This window comes from Cotesia glomerata, linkage group LG2 (genome assembly GCF_020080835.1).
Source record: "Cotesia glomerata isolate CgM1 linkage group LG2, MPM_Cglom_v2.3, whole genome shotgun sequence".
NCBI classification, from domain to species: domain Eukaryota; kingdom Metazoa; phylum Arthropoda; class Insecta; order Hymenoptera; family Braconidae; genus Cotesia; species Cotesia glomerata.
In genome coordinates, this window is record NC_058159.1 from 4,849,399 (window position 1) to 4,862,504 (window position 13,106).

A 13,106-nucleotide genomic window follows, 5' to 3' on the forward strand; every position below is an offset into this window, starting at 1 on the left:
ATCACTTGTGTAAAAAATAATACTGTATTGATTGTAAATGCAACGAGACACGTTCATTATGGTAGCTCAGTAATTACTGAAGTCATCAATGAAAGAAACAAGTAACCGGTGAATGCCACGGCCACTAGTCGCTTATTAAATAAAAAAAGGCCTTCTGATAATATAAATACGTCATTACCAGGTTCGGTGATGACGATTTCTACCTGGATTTCTTATTTCATTAATTATGCAGTGAGTTATTGCATAAATATATTAAAAACTTTTTATCACTTGACAGCACTTAGTTACTTGGACAGTTTAGTGCTGTCATGCTTTATAATTAACTGTTGTTTAATTATTTGCTCAACTATGAGACTATTTATAAATGATAGACTATTTCTTAACAATAACGAAATTTCTTAAAAATAAATCAAGCAAAAGCTCAAAAACTCAAAAAAACAACAAACATGCGCGTGCTCTGCTCGTGGGTATAATTTAACGGCCGTGTAATCTCTTTATCTTATTGAAAACTAGTTATAAACTTGGACTATACTGTACTAACACGTAATCTTATCGTCGAAGCTGAAAAACTAAAAGCTATGTAATTGTAATTCTGGCTGTAATTGTAATTGTAATTATAAATCTCGATTACGCGACCCACTAGCAGTAATAATTTTATTGACTCACCTTTCCGCAGTGGTGTGGAGCTTATCAAGCCGGTCTTCGAGACCGCGTGCCGAGGCTTCTGTGAATGCTGACAGATATTCAATCACTGGTCCTGCAAGTTGTCTGACTTCCTCGGTCACGGGGATTAACTTTTCCGCCTCCGTAACCAGCTCCTAAGGTAAGAACAAAACAATTATTTTCATTTTCAAGTTTCATGATCCGCATCGTACGCGTGATTAAATTCGACTAAGGGATGTAACAGACTATTGATAGTGATAGAAAACACCTGGCTATGGTGCCTGGTCGTACAAGCCGGTTCACTAACCGTTCATTAGAACGCGGATTTTAATTTTTGCATTTTCAAGTTTTGAGTATTTTCAGTAATTGTAATTAAAGATTTTAATTTACAAATTTTATTATCTTTTTGAGTATTTTTTTTTCATATTTAATCATTTGTATTTATCTTTCTCTTCATCAGAATAATTAGAAAAATTTACATCTGAATTCTAAAAATTTATTATCTTATTTTAAAAATTTTACCACTTTTTTTATAAATTTTTTATCTTCATTAATCAAGAAAAAAAATTTTAATGTATCAGAATCTGTATAACTTAAAAATCTCTATAACAATAAAAAATTTTTGTATTATTTTTTCTTCGAAGTTTAAAATCTCTTTTACTTAAACAAATAATTTAATTAAAAGCAAAAAAGTACCTGAACCAAATAAAATTAACAAACTAAGAAAAATTTATTAATTCAATAAATTTTCTTTTTGAGTAATCAATCCCCTTTAAGAAGATGTCTTCATTACCCTTGTGAAGAGATTTGTCGTCAAAGCTATCTTTTCTAAATTAAATTGTTAGATAGATAAACTTCGTTAACTAAAAATTAAAACTTTTAAAACTTCCATAACTTCAATCCTCAGTAAATAAAAGTACTCTATACATCAAAGTTTTAAATGTTTTCCTTGAACTTTAGCTCATCAAAGTTTTACTATAATTCAAAAATAAGCATATTGTATAAAAATACGTCAATTTTACTACAAATTAAGGTTGCAAAATTAAAAAAATGATCGACCGACAGGTAAAATCTTACATTCAATAATAAAAGATCAATAATCAACTTACATTGAGTGATTTGATGGTATCCTTGATATGATGTTTCGACCTGACAATGCAGTCAACAAGTTTGCTCCTCTCCTCAATGGCATTGAGCTTGGTCTCAGTGTGATTGAGCCTGGCCTCAAGATCTTCCCAATGCTTAGAAAGCGCTTCCAAAGCTCCCCTTCGACCTTCTAACCCAGCAACGAGCTCCTTCCACTGCGCACTAGTTTCCTCCAAATGAGCTTTAATACTCTGCTTATTGTTAGCATCTGCGGAGCTCAAAATCTCCTGGCCTCTTTCATTGAGAAGATCCAGTTCAAACTGCTGGTTTTGAATATCATTTAGCGCGTGAGTCAGCTTCTGAATATTGAACTGCAAGCCCGCGAGGGTGGTAACAGGCTCATCAGTAAACCGCGAACGAGCAATTACCGCCTTAACTCTCTCCAAAGTCTGTGAGTAGTCACGCCACGTATCTGCGCCTTGTTCCAATCTCGCGCGATAAGACTTAGCGGTATTCAAAGTGTTCTTCAGTAGCTGCAAATGTTGCTGTTGTTCAAGACTAAGTTCCTCCTGTTCTGCGCTATTCAACGACGGCCAAACTTTGTCAGCCGCTTGCTGGATCTGCTGAGACACTAATTCGCGAATAGAAGCTTCAGAACTGAAGTAGATTTTGTGTTCTTCCAAATCGCTGTGGATATTTTCAAAATCAAGCCCGTCTTTGTCGCTCTGCAGCCGAATCTCAGCTTCACGAACCCATTTGTGGAATTTATCAGCCAATTGTCCATAGTTCAGCCTCATTTGCAAGTTGGAGTCCAAATAAGCCTCCCTGTCCTCCATTTCCCTCGGCAAAGATGCCAACAAAGACACCGCTTCACTAAGCATCTCTTTGAGCGATCCAGGCATGCCTTCTTCGTGCTTGACTGACTCCTTCAATTGCCTAATTCTATCCAGATACTCATTAACCGAGCCACAAAGCAATCTATGCTTCTGAATCTCATTTTCTACACTCTCAACAGCGCGATCTAGAAGCGGCCTGGACTTAACTTCCTTCTCTTTGTTCTCCAACCAATCAAGAATCTCCGCCAGCTCTTCTGCCAATCGCTTATGTTCAGCAGCGGCCAGTTCATGCTGTTCTCGCTGCATTTCCACAGCTCGTCTCAGCCCCTGAAGTTGCTGCTTCAACGACTGAAGTTGTTCCGTAACATTATTTTTGTCCGCTGAAGATCCATCCGCTGCGATTTGCTGGCCTTTGTCATTAGCACTTGCCAAAGTAGCCTCACACTCTTGAATCTTCAAGATAACATCATCGTATCGCTTTATTTTTTCCTCGGTAGTCTGGTCCTGCTTCTCAATATCCCTAACAATCTCATTATACTTCGCAATAAATGACATTATCTCCGTAATCAACGCTATAAACTGCTGTCGAAGTAAAAGCAACTGTCTTAACCTCGCGATTTGCGCCTCTAGCGCCCTAATCAAGTCATCTTGTTGACCAATCACTCCATGGAGATCCCCAATATTCGCCGATTGTAGATCAGAAAGCTTGGCCTTGTTCGCCTTCAAATCACCGAGAATTTTCTCATAAGCTGCTAACATTCCTTCGACATCTTCGACCTTCGAACCAATTGGTTTGTTCAAGTTATTAAGCTCCTTCTGGATATCAGACATGAATTGAACTGCTTCGGCAACCCTCGCAGCAGCTTCTTCCGCCTCAGCGATGCTTTTGTGAAGTGCAGAAGCCCGTTCATTAATCACTCCAGCGACTCTATTGTGAGCATCCTTCATACTCTTCAATTGATCGCTTAATTCCAGCTTATCAGCGTCGCTCACCGTTGGTAAAATAGATTTCCCTTGTTGCATTATTTTCTCAACGTCCTCTCCAAACGCTTTGGCTTCTTGCTTCAGCCTATCATATTTCGCAAGCTGTTCTCTCAGCACATCTACACTTGAAGTTCTCACATCCGACGAAGTAGCAGTTTCCGCCTCCTTGATCCACCTTTGACATCTATCTATTTCACTCTCAAAGGCTTTACGACCTTGCAACAAGTCCGCTAATGAAGCCTGTTTTTCAGCGGCTTCTTTCTTCAACGCATCGTAGTCTTCATTCAAATTATCTAACAAAGCTTGGAGTTTTCCACGATCATCTTCATTGCAATCACGCATCAAAGTGTTAGCCTGCTTCAACACGTCTTTCAGAGTGCTTTCGTTGAAAGAATTAATGTCACCCTCAATTTCATTATGATGAACAATGTCCTCCTCTACTTTCGTAGATCTTAGCGGCAAATAACCGCTTAGTTTCTTGAGGTCGTTGTGCTTCGACTTTATCCAGAGACGCGCTCGTTCAAAATCTGTCTCCAGTTTGTGTCTGGCATCTGCTGCAGCGGAGGCTCCGGAGATTTCTTCCCTTAAAATGGAGCAGAGTTCAACCTGTTCTGTCCTTAAAGCTCGCGCATTTGATTCTAATTCTTGCTGCTCACTGGCTTCCAGCTCGTTTTGCATGTTTCCAACTCGTTTTTCCAAAGTATCAACGATAACTTGTTTGTTTTCGGCTTCCTTGAGCATCGCTTTTAAGGCTAGAACCCGATCATCAGCGGGCTTGCACTCAAAACCGAGAGGTTCTGTGGTTCTAGCTTGCTGTTTTTTGAGACTAATCCACTCGCGGTTGTCTTCAATCTCCTTGCGAGTGGCTTCAATGCCTTGGGCAGTCATATCCAGCACCTGGCTCTTTCTCACCAACTTCTTGTTGACATCAGCATATCTACGGTCCACAGACTTTATCTGCTCTTCAATTTGTTGGGAATCCAAGTTGCTGACACTGTCCATCACTTGATCGCCTAGTTTTTTGACTTCATCAAGTCTACCGGGTCCTTGAGTCTCAAAGTCTGAGATAATGGTCTTGACTGCTGAAATCTTCTGACCTATGGTCAATCCGTTGCCCTTTTCGATGACATCAACTTTCTTGGACAACCCGTCGAACCAACTTTGGATATCCTGTACCTGAGCGCGGTACTTTTGGATCAGCTCTTGAGTCATTTGTTTGTCAGCGATAGCTTCTGTCAATTCGTTCTCCAGCTTATCAAGGCCTTCCTCGATGTTATCTTCTGGACGAAGAGACAATTCTATCATGGCTCGAGATCTTCTTTCTCCGATACTTCCTAAGAGTTCGTTCATTGCTTGGAGCTCAGCCTGCGCTGCTTCCACGCGTAATTTTGCTGGTCGTGATTTCCACTCGGCACACAGAGCGCGCTGTTGGTTGATCCAGGATTTCAAGTCGTTTTTCTGGTGCATTTGTTCCTCTAGTTCACCGACGGATTTCGTGACGTTCGCCAAGTGTGCTTGCATCTGGTTTGAAAATAAATTTTTTATAAATAAAAAGTAGATTGATTTTTGTTAATATTACACCGATAAAAATTTCAAGTTCTAACTTTGAAAATAATTTTTTATAACAAAAATTTTTGTCTTACAAAAGATTTTTTATCTTCATCTCAAAAAATAAGTACAAACCTTGAACTAATTTTTTTACAAAGTATTTGTAATAAAAACATTGAAAATATGAATACATATTAAGAATAAAAAACGATAGAAGCATTTAGTTAACCAAAAAAAAAAACAATAATGCAAACCTTCTCGCACATTTGATTAAGTTTCACTAAGAAGCCTTTTTCTTCAATGACACGAAACAATGCTTTCAGCCTGTCTCCAGTGTCTCGGTTATCTTTCTGCGTAAATTCAGCGAAAAAACAAATAATAGTAGTAAAAATAATAACAAATAATAAGTAACAAATAATATAATTGAACATGCATAAGCCTTAAGCGATTTATTAAAAAAACAATTTTTACTTATAACTTGAAACATTCTTATTAGAAAATTAATTAACAACACGATTTAAATAAGTATTAAAAAAACTCTTACCTGATCAATCAAATCTTCCAATCTGGTCCTTACTTCGACTTCCCTAGAAGGAATCTGAATAGCCGGTGCATCTAAAGGACTTCCAGGCCTGGAAACACAAGCAGCCGCAGCTTCACAAGCTTCAACAGCAACGGCCAGCCTTGTCTTTTCTGCCTGCAATTTATTGTGCAACAACCTAGCGCTTTCAAGACTTTTTTCCGCCGACTCCAAAGTGTCTAATGGAGCTTCTAATTCTCTCACAATTTCCGGTTCATATGTGTCCAAATTCTTCATGATGCTTTCTAGAGTTCTTTCATACTCCGCGAACTTAGCCAACGACTCATCCAACCTATTCTTGATCTGAATTGCAGTATTAAGCAGCGAATTGTAACTCTCCTGGACGTTTTGCAGTTGAGTTTCAATCGTAGTCTTGATATTAGGATTAGCTGATAAGTACCGATCAATCTGATGCTGTCCTTTGTCCTTGAGATCGTCTAAATCATGTTGGTAATTGCGAATGTCCTCTAATAGAGCGTCATGAGCTTTGATTTGTTCAAGCGTTTGCTCCTTACTGGTAATGTATCTTGAATTGTGCGCCATCAATTGGAATGACACTTGAAGTAACCATTTTTCCGTTTCCTGCAAAGCTGTGTGATACATCGTGTATTCATCCATCTCGTTTTCTACAAGTCGCTTCTGCTCATCCACCAATAGACCCAGAGCCTTCCAGCGACTCAGAAGATCGTTAGCTTGATCCTGAGTCTTGTTGTTCTTCGCCCACGTGGACAATTCAGTAGACTCCTCCAACAGTTGGTCCAATTCTGCCTTCTTCGCTTTTACTTCATCTTGAATGTGTCTGTATCTTTCAGACAACGTTTTCATCTCACCAATTTCGCCTTTGGTATCCGGCAAAGTCTCCAAAATATTTTCAGTATCGCTCAACCACTTCTTCAGCCTTTCGTAAACCTCTGCGTGGTCTTCCCACCGGGTCAAAGTAGCCTTAACTTGGGCCTGTACTGTGTTCAAGTCCATGTTCAGCTGCTCCCAATTGGACGTCAACGTAGCCATGTCAGTTCTCAACTGCTCTTGCTGTTCCGGCAATGCAGTATTGATCGCCTTTGCAAACGCGTTCTTCAAAGTCGAAAGCAGATGTTGGCCTTCAGTGATCCTCGTAGCAACTAGCCTGGTTGTTTCCAACTTATCTCTCGCCCAAGTCACGTCTCCAACACCTACACAATCTTGGATCGACCCGTGAGCAGTTTGGAGCCACTCCTCCATCTCCTTTCGCGCTTTCAAAAACTCCGTGTGGTCGGATAAGTTCTTCTCGACCTTCGAAACCAAACCTTGGGCTTCAGTTAACAATGTAGTATACGCTGATTGAAGTCCAACGGTTTTATCCCTCGCCCAACTGCAAGCACTTAACTCTAGAAGCGTTTCACACTTGTCATTCAACTCTTCTAGTATCGGTTTTTGACGGATTGCCTCATCAACCAATGCCTTGCAGCGTTCTAAATCCTGCGGAGTCTTGTTTTCCTTGGCTTGTTCATCAGTTACCTTCTTTTGGAACAGGTCCAGCCAATTTTTCATGCTCTCCATCGCGCTGGTGAACTGGGACCACATGGTGATACAATTAGCAAGCGTTTTTTGGGACTCTTGACACTGAGTCTGCAGAGATTTCCAGTCTAGTTGTAGCTGTTTCACTTCCTGGCGAATAGCGTCTTGTCCTTCTGGTCCTGTAGAAGAGATAACCGCTTCACTGATATCCATAACTTTGGAAATGAGAGCTTCACCTTTCGGCATTGAATCAACAATTTCGCTGATCTTTTTCTCGCGCTCTACAATCTTAGGTCTTTCACCCTGCGTCATGCTGTACTGTTGTACTTCAACTTTAGTTCTTCTAACCCAATCTGCAGCTTCATTCTGGGCTTGTTGGAACCTTTCATGCTCCCTAACCTGATCCTCTAGAGTGTTGATCTTTTCAGCTACTAGTCTTCTCAACTCATCATATTTCGCGATCGTACCTTCATAAGGTTCTCGCGGAATCGTGGAATCTTCATTCAACCGCGCCTTCAATCTATCAATAGTATCACTATGACTTTGAATATCCCTTTGTGCAGTCCGGTATCTCTCCAAAAGTATCCTTTTCTCGCTTAAGTCATTCCTGTAAGTCTCATCTGGCCTGATCTTCACATCAATTTCCTCGATCCAGTCCGTGATCATGCGGTATAACTTGCCCAACTCCTCAAGCGAACTAGCTCTTGTCGACAGTTTCTGTCTCGCATCTTCAACATCAACCATCAGCTTGTCAAACTCTGCTTTAAGATTCGCCGTATCTTCTTGAATTTTCGCAGCGCCGTTCTGTTCAGTGTTCATGATAACGCGTTCTTTCAACTCTAACGCGTATCTTAACTTATTCTGGCCCTGCTCTAGTGTCTGTCTTATCGCTTTGCACATGCTTAACTTATTATTGACCTCTGTCAAGGTCGCAGTCACATCTTTGCACTCGCTCAACTTGTCTCTAGTCCTGTCAATCCAGTCTTGACACTCTTGATACAGAGTATTATGCTGCTGATGTTCCTGATAATGCAATTCTAACCTCCTCATTATTTCCTTCGCCAAAGACAGCAACGCATTGTACTTGGTAGTCAATTGCGTAACCTGATTTGAAATCCTGGTGTCTGCACATGTTTCTAACAGCATTTGCGCTTTCATATTAAGTCGATCTAGTTCTTTCTGCCAGTCGAAGAGAGTTTGCAGATGAACTTGGAACCTCTCTAGCACATTCTTCTTCTCCTCCAAACTGTCCTGAAGCTTGTTGAACGTTTGAACTAGCTGTTCAGTCTGATTCAGCCACTCCGTTGCTTCAGAATACTGGTCTTCATATTCTGTCCACTTAACAATGCCTACTTCCAACAAACTCTTCGTATTATTCAAAGAATCCACATAATTATCATACTCCTCTTGCAACATAGCGACGTCTTCTTCAATGATTTCCTTATCTTCAGCATCTGCAATCTGACAAGCAGCATTACCTCGCTCTAGAGCCTTCTCCAACTTCTGCTGGCCCTCCGGTAGTTCACTTTGCAGCACCTTTAGTTGCGTTATTTTGCTAGCCAACGATTCTTTATCACCAGTAGGCTCTGAACACTTGCCTAACCTTTCCTTAGCAACTCTGATCCACTGAACAAATTCAGAACCACTGTCAATGAAAGCTTGATGCTGCTCAACAGTCTCCTTTTGCTTTGCATACAGTTCTTGCGCCTGCTTGCTTAACGTTTCATACTTTATAGAAATTTCGGTAGCAGGCGTTGCTTGTTGCAAATCTTCCGCTTTAGTTGTCACCGATTGAATCATCGGTTCAAAAGCAACAATATCCTGCATAATACTATTAGTTTGTCTCAAATTAGCCTTACGCTCACCAATTGCCAGTGAATTCAATCCCGCGAGTCCTTTTTTGGCCTTGGAAACCTTCTGCTCACATACTTGCTGTAACTTGGCTTCACGGTCATTGATCCACTGCTGCAGTTGCGAGTACGAGGAGCTGTAATCAGCCCATTGAAGCAAACTAGTTTCCAAGTGGACCTTGGTAGTCGAAATCTTCTTAACCAATCTTTCCCAGTCATTCTGAATCTCCTTCAACTGATTATTAATCTCTTCTCTTCCGTCAGATCGCGTGTTTCTAGCAACCTTCTCTCCGCAATTGACTGTCAAATGGACAAGATTCTGGCCTTCTTCCAACTTCTTCAGCAGATCTTGAATCTTGTCCAATCGCTCCTGTAATTCTTCCCGACTACTCGAGGAAGCAGCCTCTGTTCCTTGACGGATTATCTGCTTAGCATTGTCGATCCAGGTTTTAGTCTTGCCTAAGTTCGCTTCATACTCTTGATGTTGCGACAAATTAGTTTTCACCTTGTTCAACACATCTTTCGCCAAATTCACCTGGACTTGGTACCGCGAATTAAGGTGACGTAGTTGGTTGTTTATGTACGTATCTAGGTGCGAGGAAAGCAAAACTGAAGCTGATTTGTTGAACTTATCAATCTGTTCCTGGCCTTTTTCCAGATTTTCAAGAATATCTCTCACTTCTTTAACTTGCTTTTCCTTCTCCACGACGTTAGGCAATAACGCGTTCTTCTGTGCCTTTATCAAGATATCAAACTGCTGTAACCAGTCACTCAGCCTCTCATACTCATCTTTGTAATCTCTCCACTGACTGACAGTACTCTCTAATATTTCTTTCTGCACCTGTACTTCTTTGAACAAACTATCAAAGCTCTCTTTCAACGCACGAATTTCATTACGAATCACTTCTCCACCCTGAAGACTAGTACTTGCACAAACAACTTCTCCAGTATGCTGCAAATGTTCTACTAATAGTTCTCCCTGTGCTTTTTTGTTCAGCAAGCTCTCCAAAGGCGCAACAGCATTCTCAACAGCCAGTTTGTCGCTCAGCGTCCGTTGTTTCATCGAAGGAATTTTTTCCCTCGCGCGACTTAACCATGCAATCAAATCATCATGCGCTTCCTTATACCTCTTGTGGTCCTTATACTGGTCCTCTCTTTCTGCCAACAAAGACTTAATCTTCTCGAACAGTTCATCAAACTTGTTTAAAGTATCCTGAGCCTGTGAAGCCGCCAATCCTTGCTGACCACTCGCAACCATCTCTGCAAACTTCGACTTTAAATTGTCAACTTCAATGTTCTCACAGCGAACTCGTTCCTCCAAAGCTTTGATCCTTTCCAACTGGTTTCTCTTCTCAGTCATCGTCGATTGGAACGGCTGAATTTCAGTCAGCGAATTCTTCATCAGTTCCACTGTCTTGTTGATCGTCTGAATCTGTTCCAACAATCCTGCCCATTTGTTGATAGAATCATCAAGATTGGTCTTAGTCTCTAACATTTGCGTAGTCAAAGCACTCCATTGTTCCTGAAGACGAACTACTGCTTCATTGATCGCTTGATGGCCTGCCGGGGCCGTATTTGCCAAGACAGTTTGAGCCAGTTCAACAATTCCTTGAATTTTTGAAAACCCATCTTCTTTATACAGCAGCAAATCCTGAACCGTCGCCATTTTACTTTCTAAATCCTTTTGCGACAAAGCACTCAAATCCGAAGAATAAGCGAGCTTTTCACGAATTCCTTCCAGCCAATTAACACAAGCCGCAAGATTGTTATCGAAATCTTGATGATTCGCTACATACTGATGCCATCGGTTGTTTAAATCCTTAACTTTACTGGAGATCTGCTGGTACTTGATGCCCAACTCCGGAATATTGGACGTCCTAGATGTCATATTCTTGTGTAATTGTTGCGCTCGTTCAGTCACTGCATCGATTTCCAATTCCTTGGCTCGAACTTCACCCTGGAGAACTCTCAAATGTTCCAGCTGCTCTTTCTTCTCCTGCAAAGTAGATTTCAGATCAACCGCGTGCAATTTAGTGTCAGTATCTCTAATCCAATCTAAGCATTTCTCTTTCAAGGCTTCGAATTCGTGCCACTGTTGCAATTTATTTTCAATTACTTCGATCGTCGACTTAATCGTTGATACCAGACCCTCCCATTCTTGCTGTGAGGAGTCAATTTGCGATCTTATGTTAACCTGTCCGGATTCTAAAGTCCCGGGAATCACTTTCTCGCCTAAAACTCTTATCTGTTGAATTCGTGGTTGATCTTCTGGTAGCGTGTGAAGAAGATTTTTCAAACGATCGATGTTGGTGTGAAGCGACACACGCTCCAGATCGGTATCACCCCAGAGACTAACGGCGTTGTGAGTCGCGTCCAACCATTCGTGAGTCTCTAACACAGCTTTGCTGTACTGCTGGTGATCGCTGACAATCGCTTCGTACTTTTCAACGAATCCTTGGACGCGTTTTAAAATAGCTGAGTACCGTTTTGTTAGGTCGGTAAGAATCTTGTCAGTCTTATCAGTTTTGTCCGGTAAGTTGTCAGATTTATCTCTTAGAGCCAGAAGATCTTCTTGGTGGCTCTGGATGTCATGCAAAGAATCTCTGTACAGTTGAAGTTGAATTCGTTTTTCATCTAAAGTCGTCTTCAATTCCAATTCTGACTTTATCCGTTTCTCCATCTGCGACAGCCACTTCTCGAAACTTCTACTGGAGTCATCAAATCCTAGCCATCGGGATATTTTCACCTGGATGTCGCGTTCCGTGGAAGAAACTCCGTCGACTAGAGACTCGAGAGCTTGTTGGAGATCTAGAAGCTGTTGTCGGATTATTTCTCTGCCTTCTGAACCAGTCGTTGGGTACAAACGTTCTCCAGCCTCGACTGTATTATTGACTAAAAGTGTTCCTGCGGTGATTCGCGATAGCAATTCGCGCAAGCTGTCTCCGTTGGTCATCAACTCTTGCTTCGTAGCGTTGGTGTTGTCTCTTGAAGCTTGGTATTGCGATTGTGAGGCTGCTAACCAGTCCGTACATTGTTTGTAGCGTTCTAAGTAAGCACCATGGTCCTGGGTTGCTTGCTCACATTTTTTAACCAGTTCCTAAGGAAAATAAGTAATTAATTTAACTTCTTTTTCACTATAATAATGTAGTATAATAAATTGGATAATTACTTTAGCAGTTGCTTGAATGGACTGGAACCGTGATGTTACTTGTTGAACATTCGCAGAAAATCGTGATTCCCCACTGGTCTCGATCAATTCTGAAGAATCATCGCTCATTTTATCAAATTCCGCTTCGTGGCTTCTCAGATTGATAATCAGCGACTGCAAAATGATAAATTTGCTATAAATTAAAGTTAAGCTTGTTGGTAGAGCATAAAAATAAATGACGAATTGCACTCCGCTATGCTATTTAAATCAGCGTTAAGATAAAAGCTGCAGAAGATACTGTTTTATTAATAATAGTAATATAATAAATGTATACTGAAAAGAAAGATATTTTATCAATCAGTACAAAATAAGCAGAAGTATAGGCATTTTTCAGATAAATTCAATCACGCTCTCGATCCAGATCGTGTATTGAGAAAACACGTGATCCAAAAGCTGGTATCGATATTGATTCTTACGATCAAACTCTTACTTGTTCAAGGTGATCACCCAGTGAGACCAGTTCTGTCACATCTCTACTCCGTGAATCCGATATTTTAAGTAGTTCCTATGAAATTTCATACATATATCTTTACTAACAAGCAGTTATATTGTTTCACCCGAGTTAATTACAGTTATGATCTATCATTTTTGACACATAGATTTGTATTTTCTGTTTGAGTGATCAATTTTATATAATTACCTGGTATTTTTCCAGCTGCTCTTGCTTCTCTTCTATAGTGTTTTTCAGAGTGTAATTCTTCAAAATCATTTCTGCTTCTGACAGCCAGGCTAAAAGACGTTCCAGAGCATTTTCGTATTCGCTCCATTGTTGGATTCTTTCTTCGAGAGTTCGAATTACGTCACTGACTGCAGTCGCAAATTTTTTGCTTTCAAACCTGAATCAGGAATAAAAT

General features: G+C 40.5%; 1 protein-coding gene across 19 annotated transcripts in view; it reads right to left on the minus strand.

Annotated features, from left to right (window-relative positions):
• LOC123259892 (nesprin-1) overlaps positions 1 to 13,106 on the minus strand; it is a 91,088-nt gene that overhangs the window by 45,377 nt on the left and 32,605 nt on the right. For 10 of the 19 annotated variants that reach the window (XM_044720669.1, XM_044720684.1, XM_044720671.1 and 7 more), the window contains 7 exons: positions 12,893 to 13,088; positions 12,683 to 12,757; positions 12,214 to 12,366; positions 5,662 to 12,141; positions 5,372 to 5,467; positions 1,773 to 5,090; positions 667 to 818 (listed from right to left, as the gene is read on the minus strand). In XM_044720669.1, coding sequence (XP_044576604.1) covers positions 667 to 818; positions 1,773 to 5,090; positions 5,372 to 5,467; positions 5,662 to 12,141; positions 12,214 to 12,366; positions 12,683 to 12,757; positions 12,893 to 13,088 — 10,470 coding nt within the window. The remainder of the gene's footprint in view (positions 1 to 666; positions 819 to 1,772; positions 5,091 to 5,371; positions 5,468 to 5,661; positions 12,142 to 12,213; positions 12,367 to 12,682; positions 12,758 to 12,892; positions 13,089 to 13,106) is intronic. The other 9 variants (XM_044720677.1, XM_044720676.1, XM_044720674.1 and 6 more) reach the window with 3 other exon arrangements.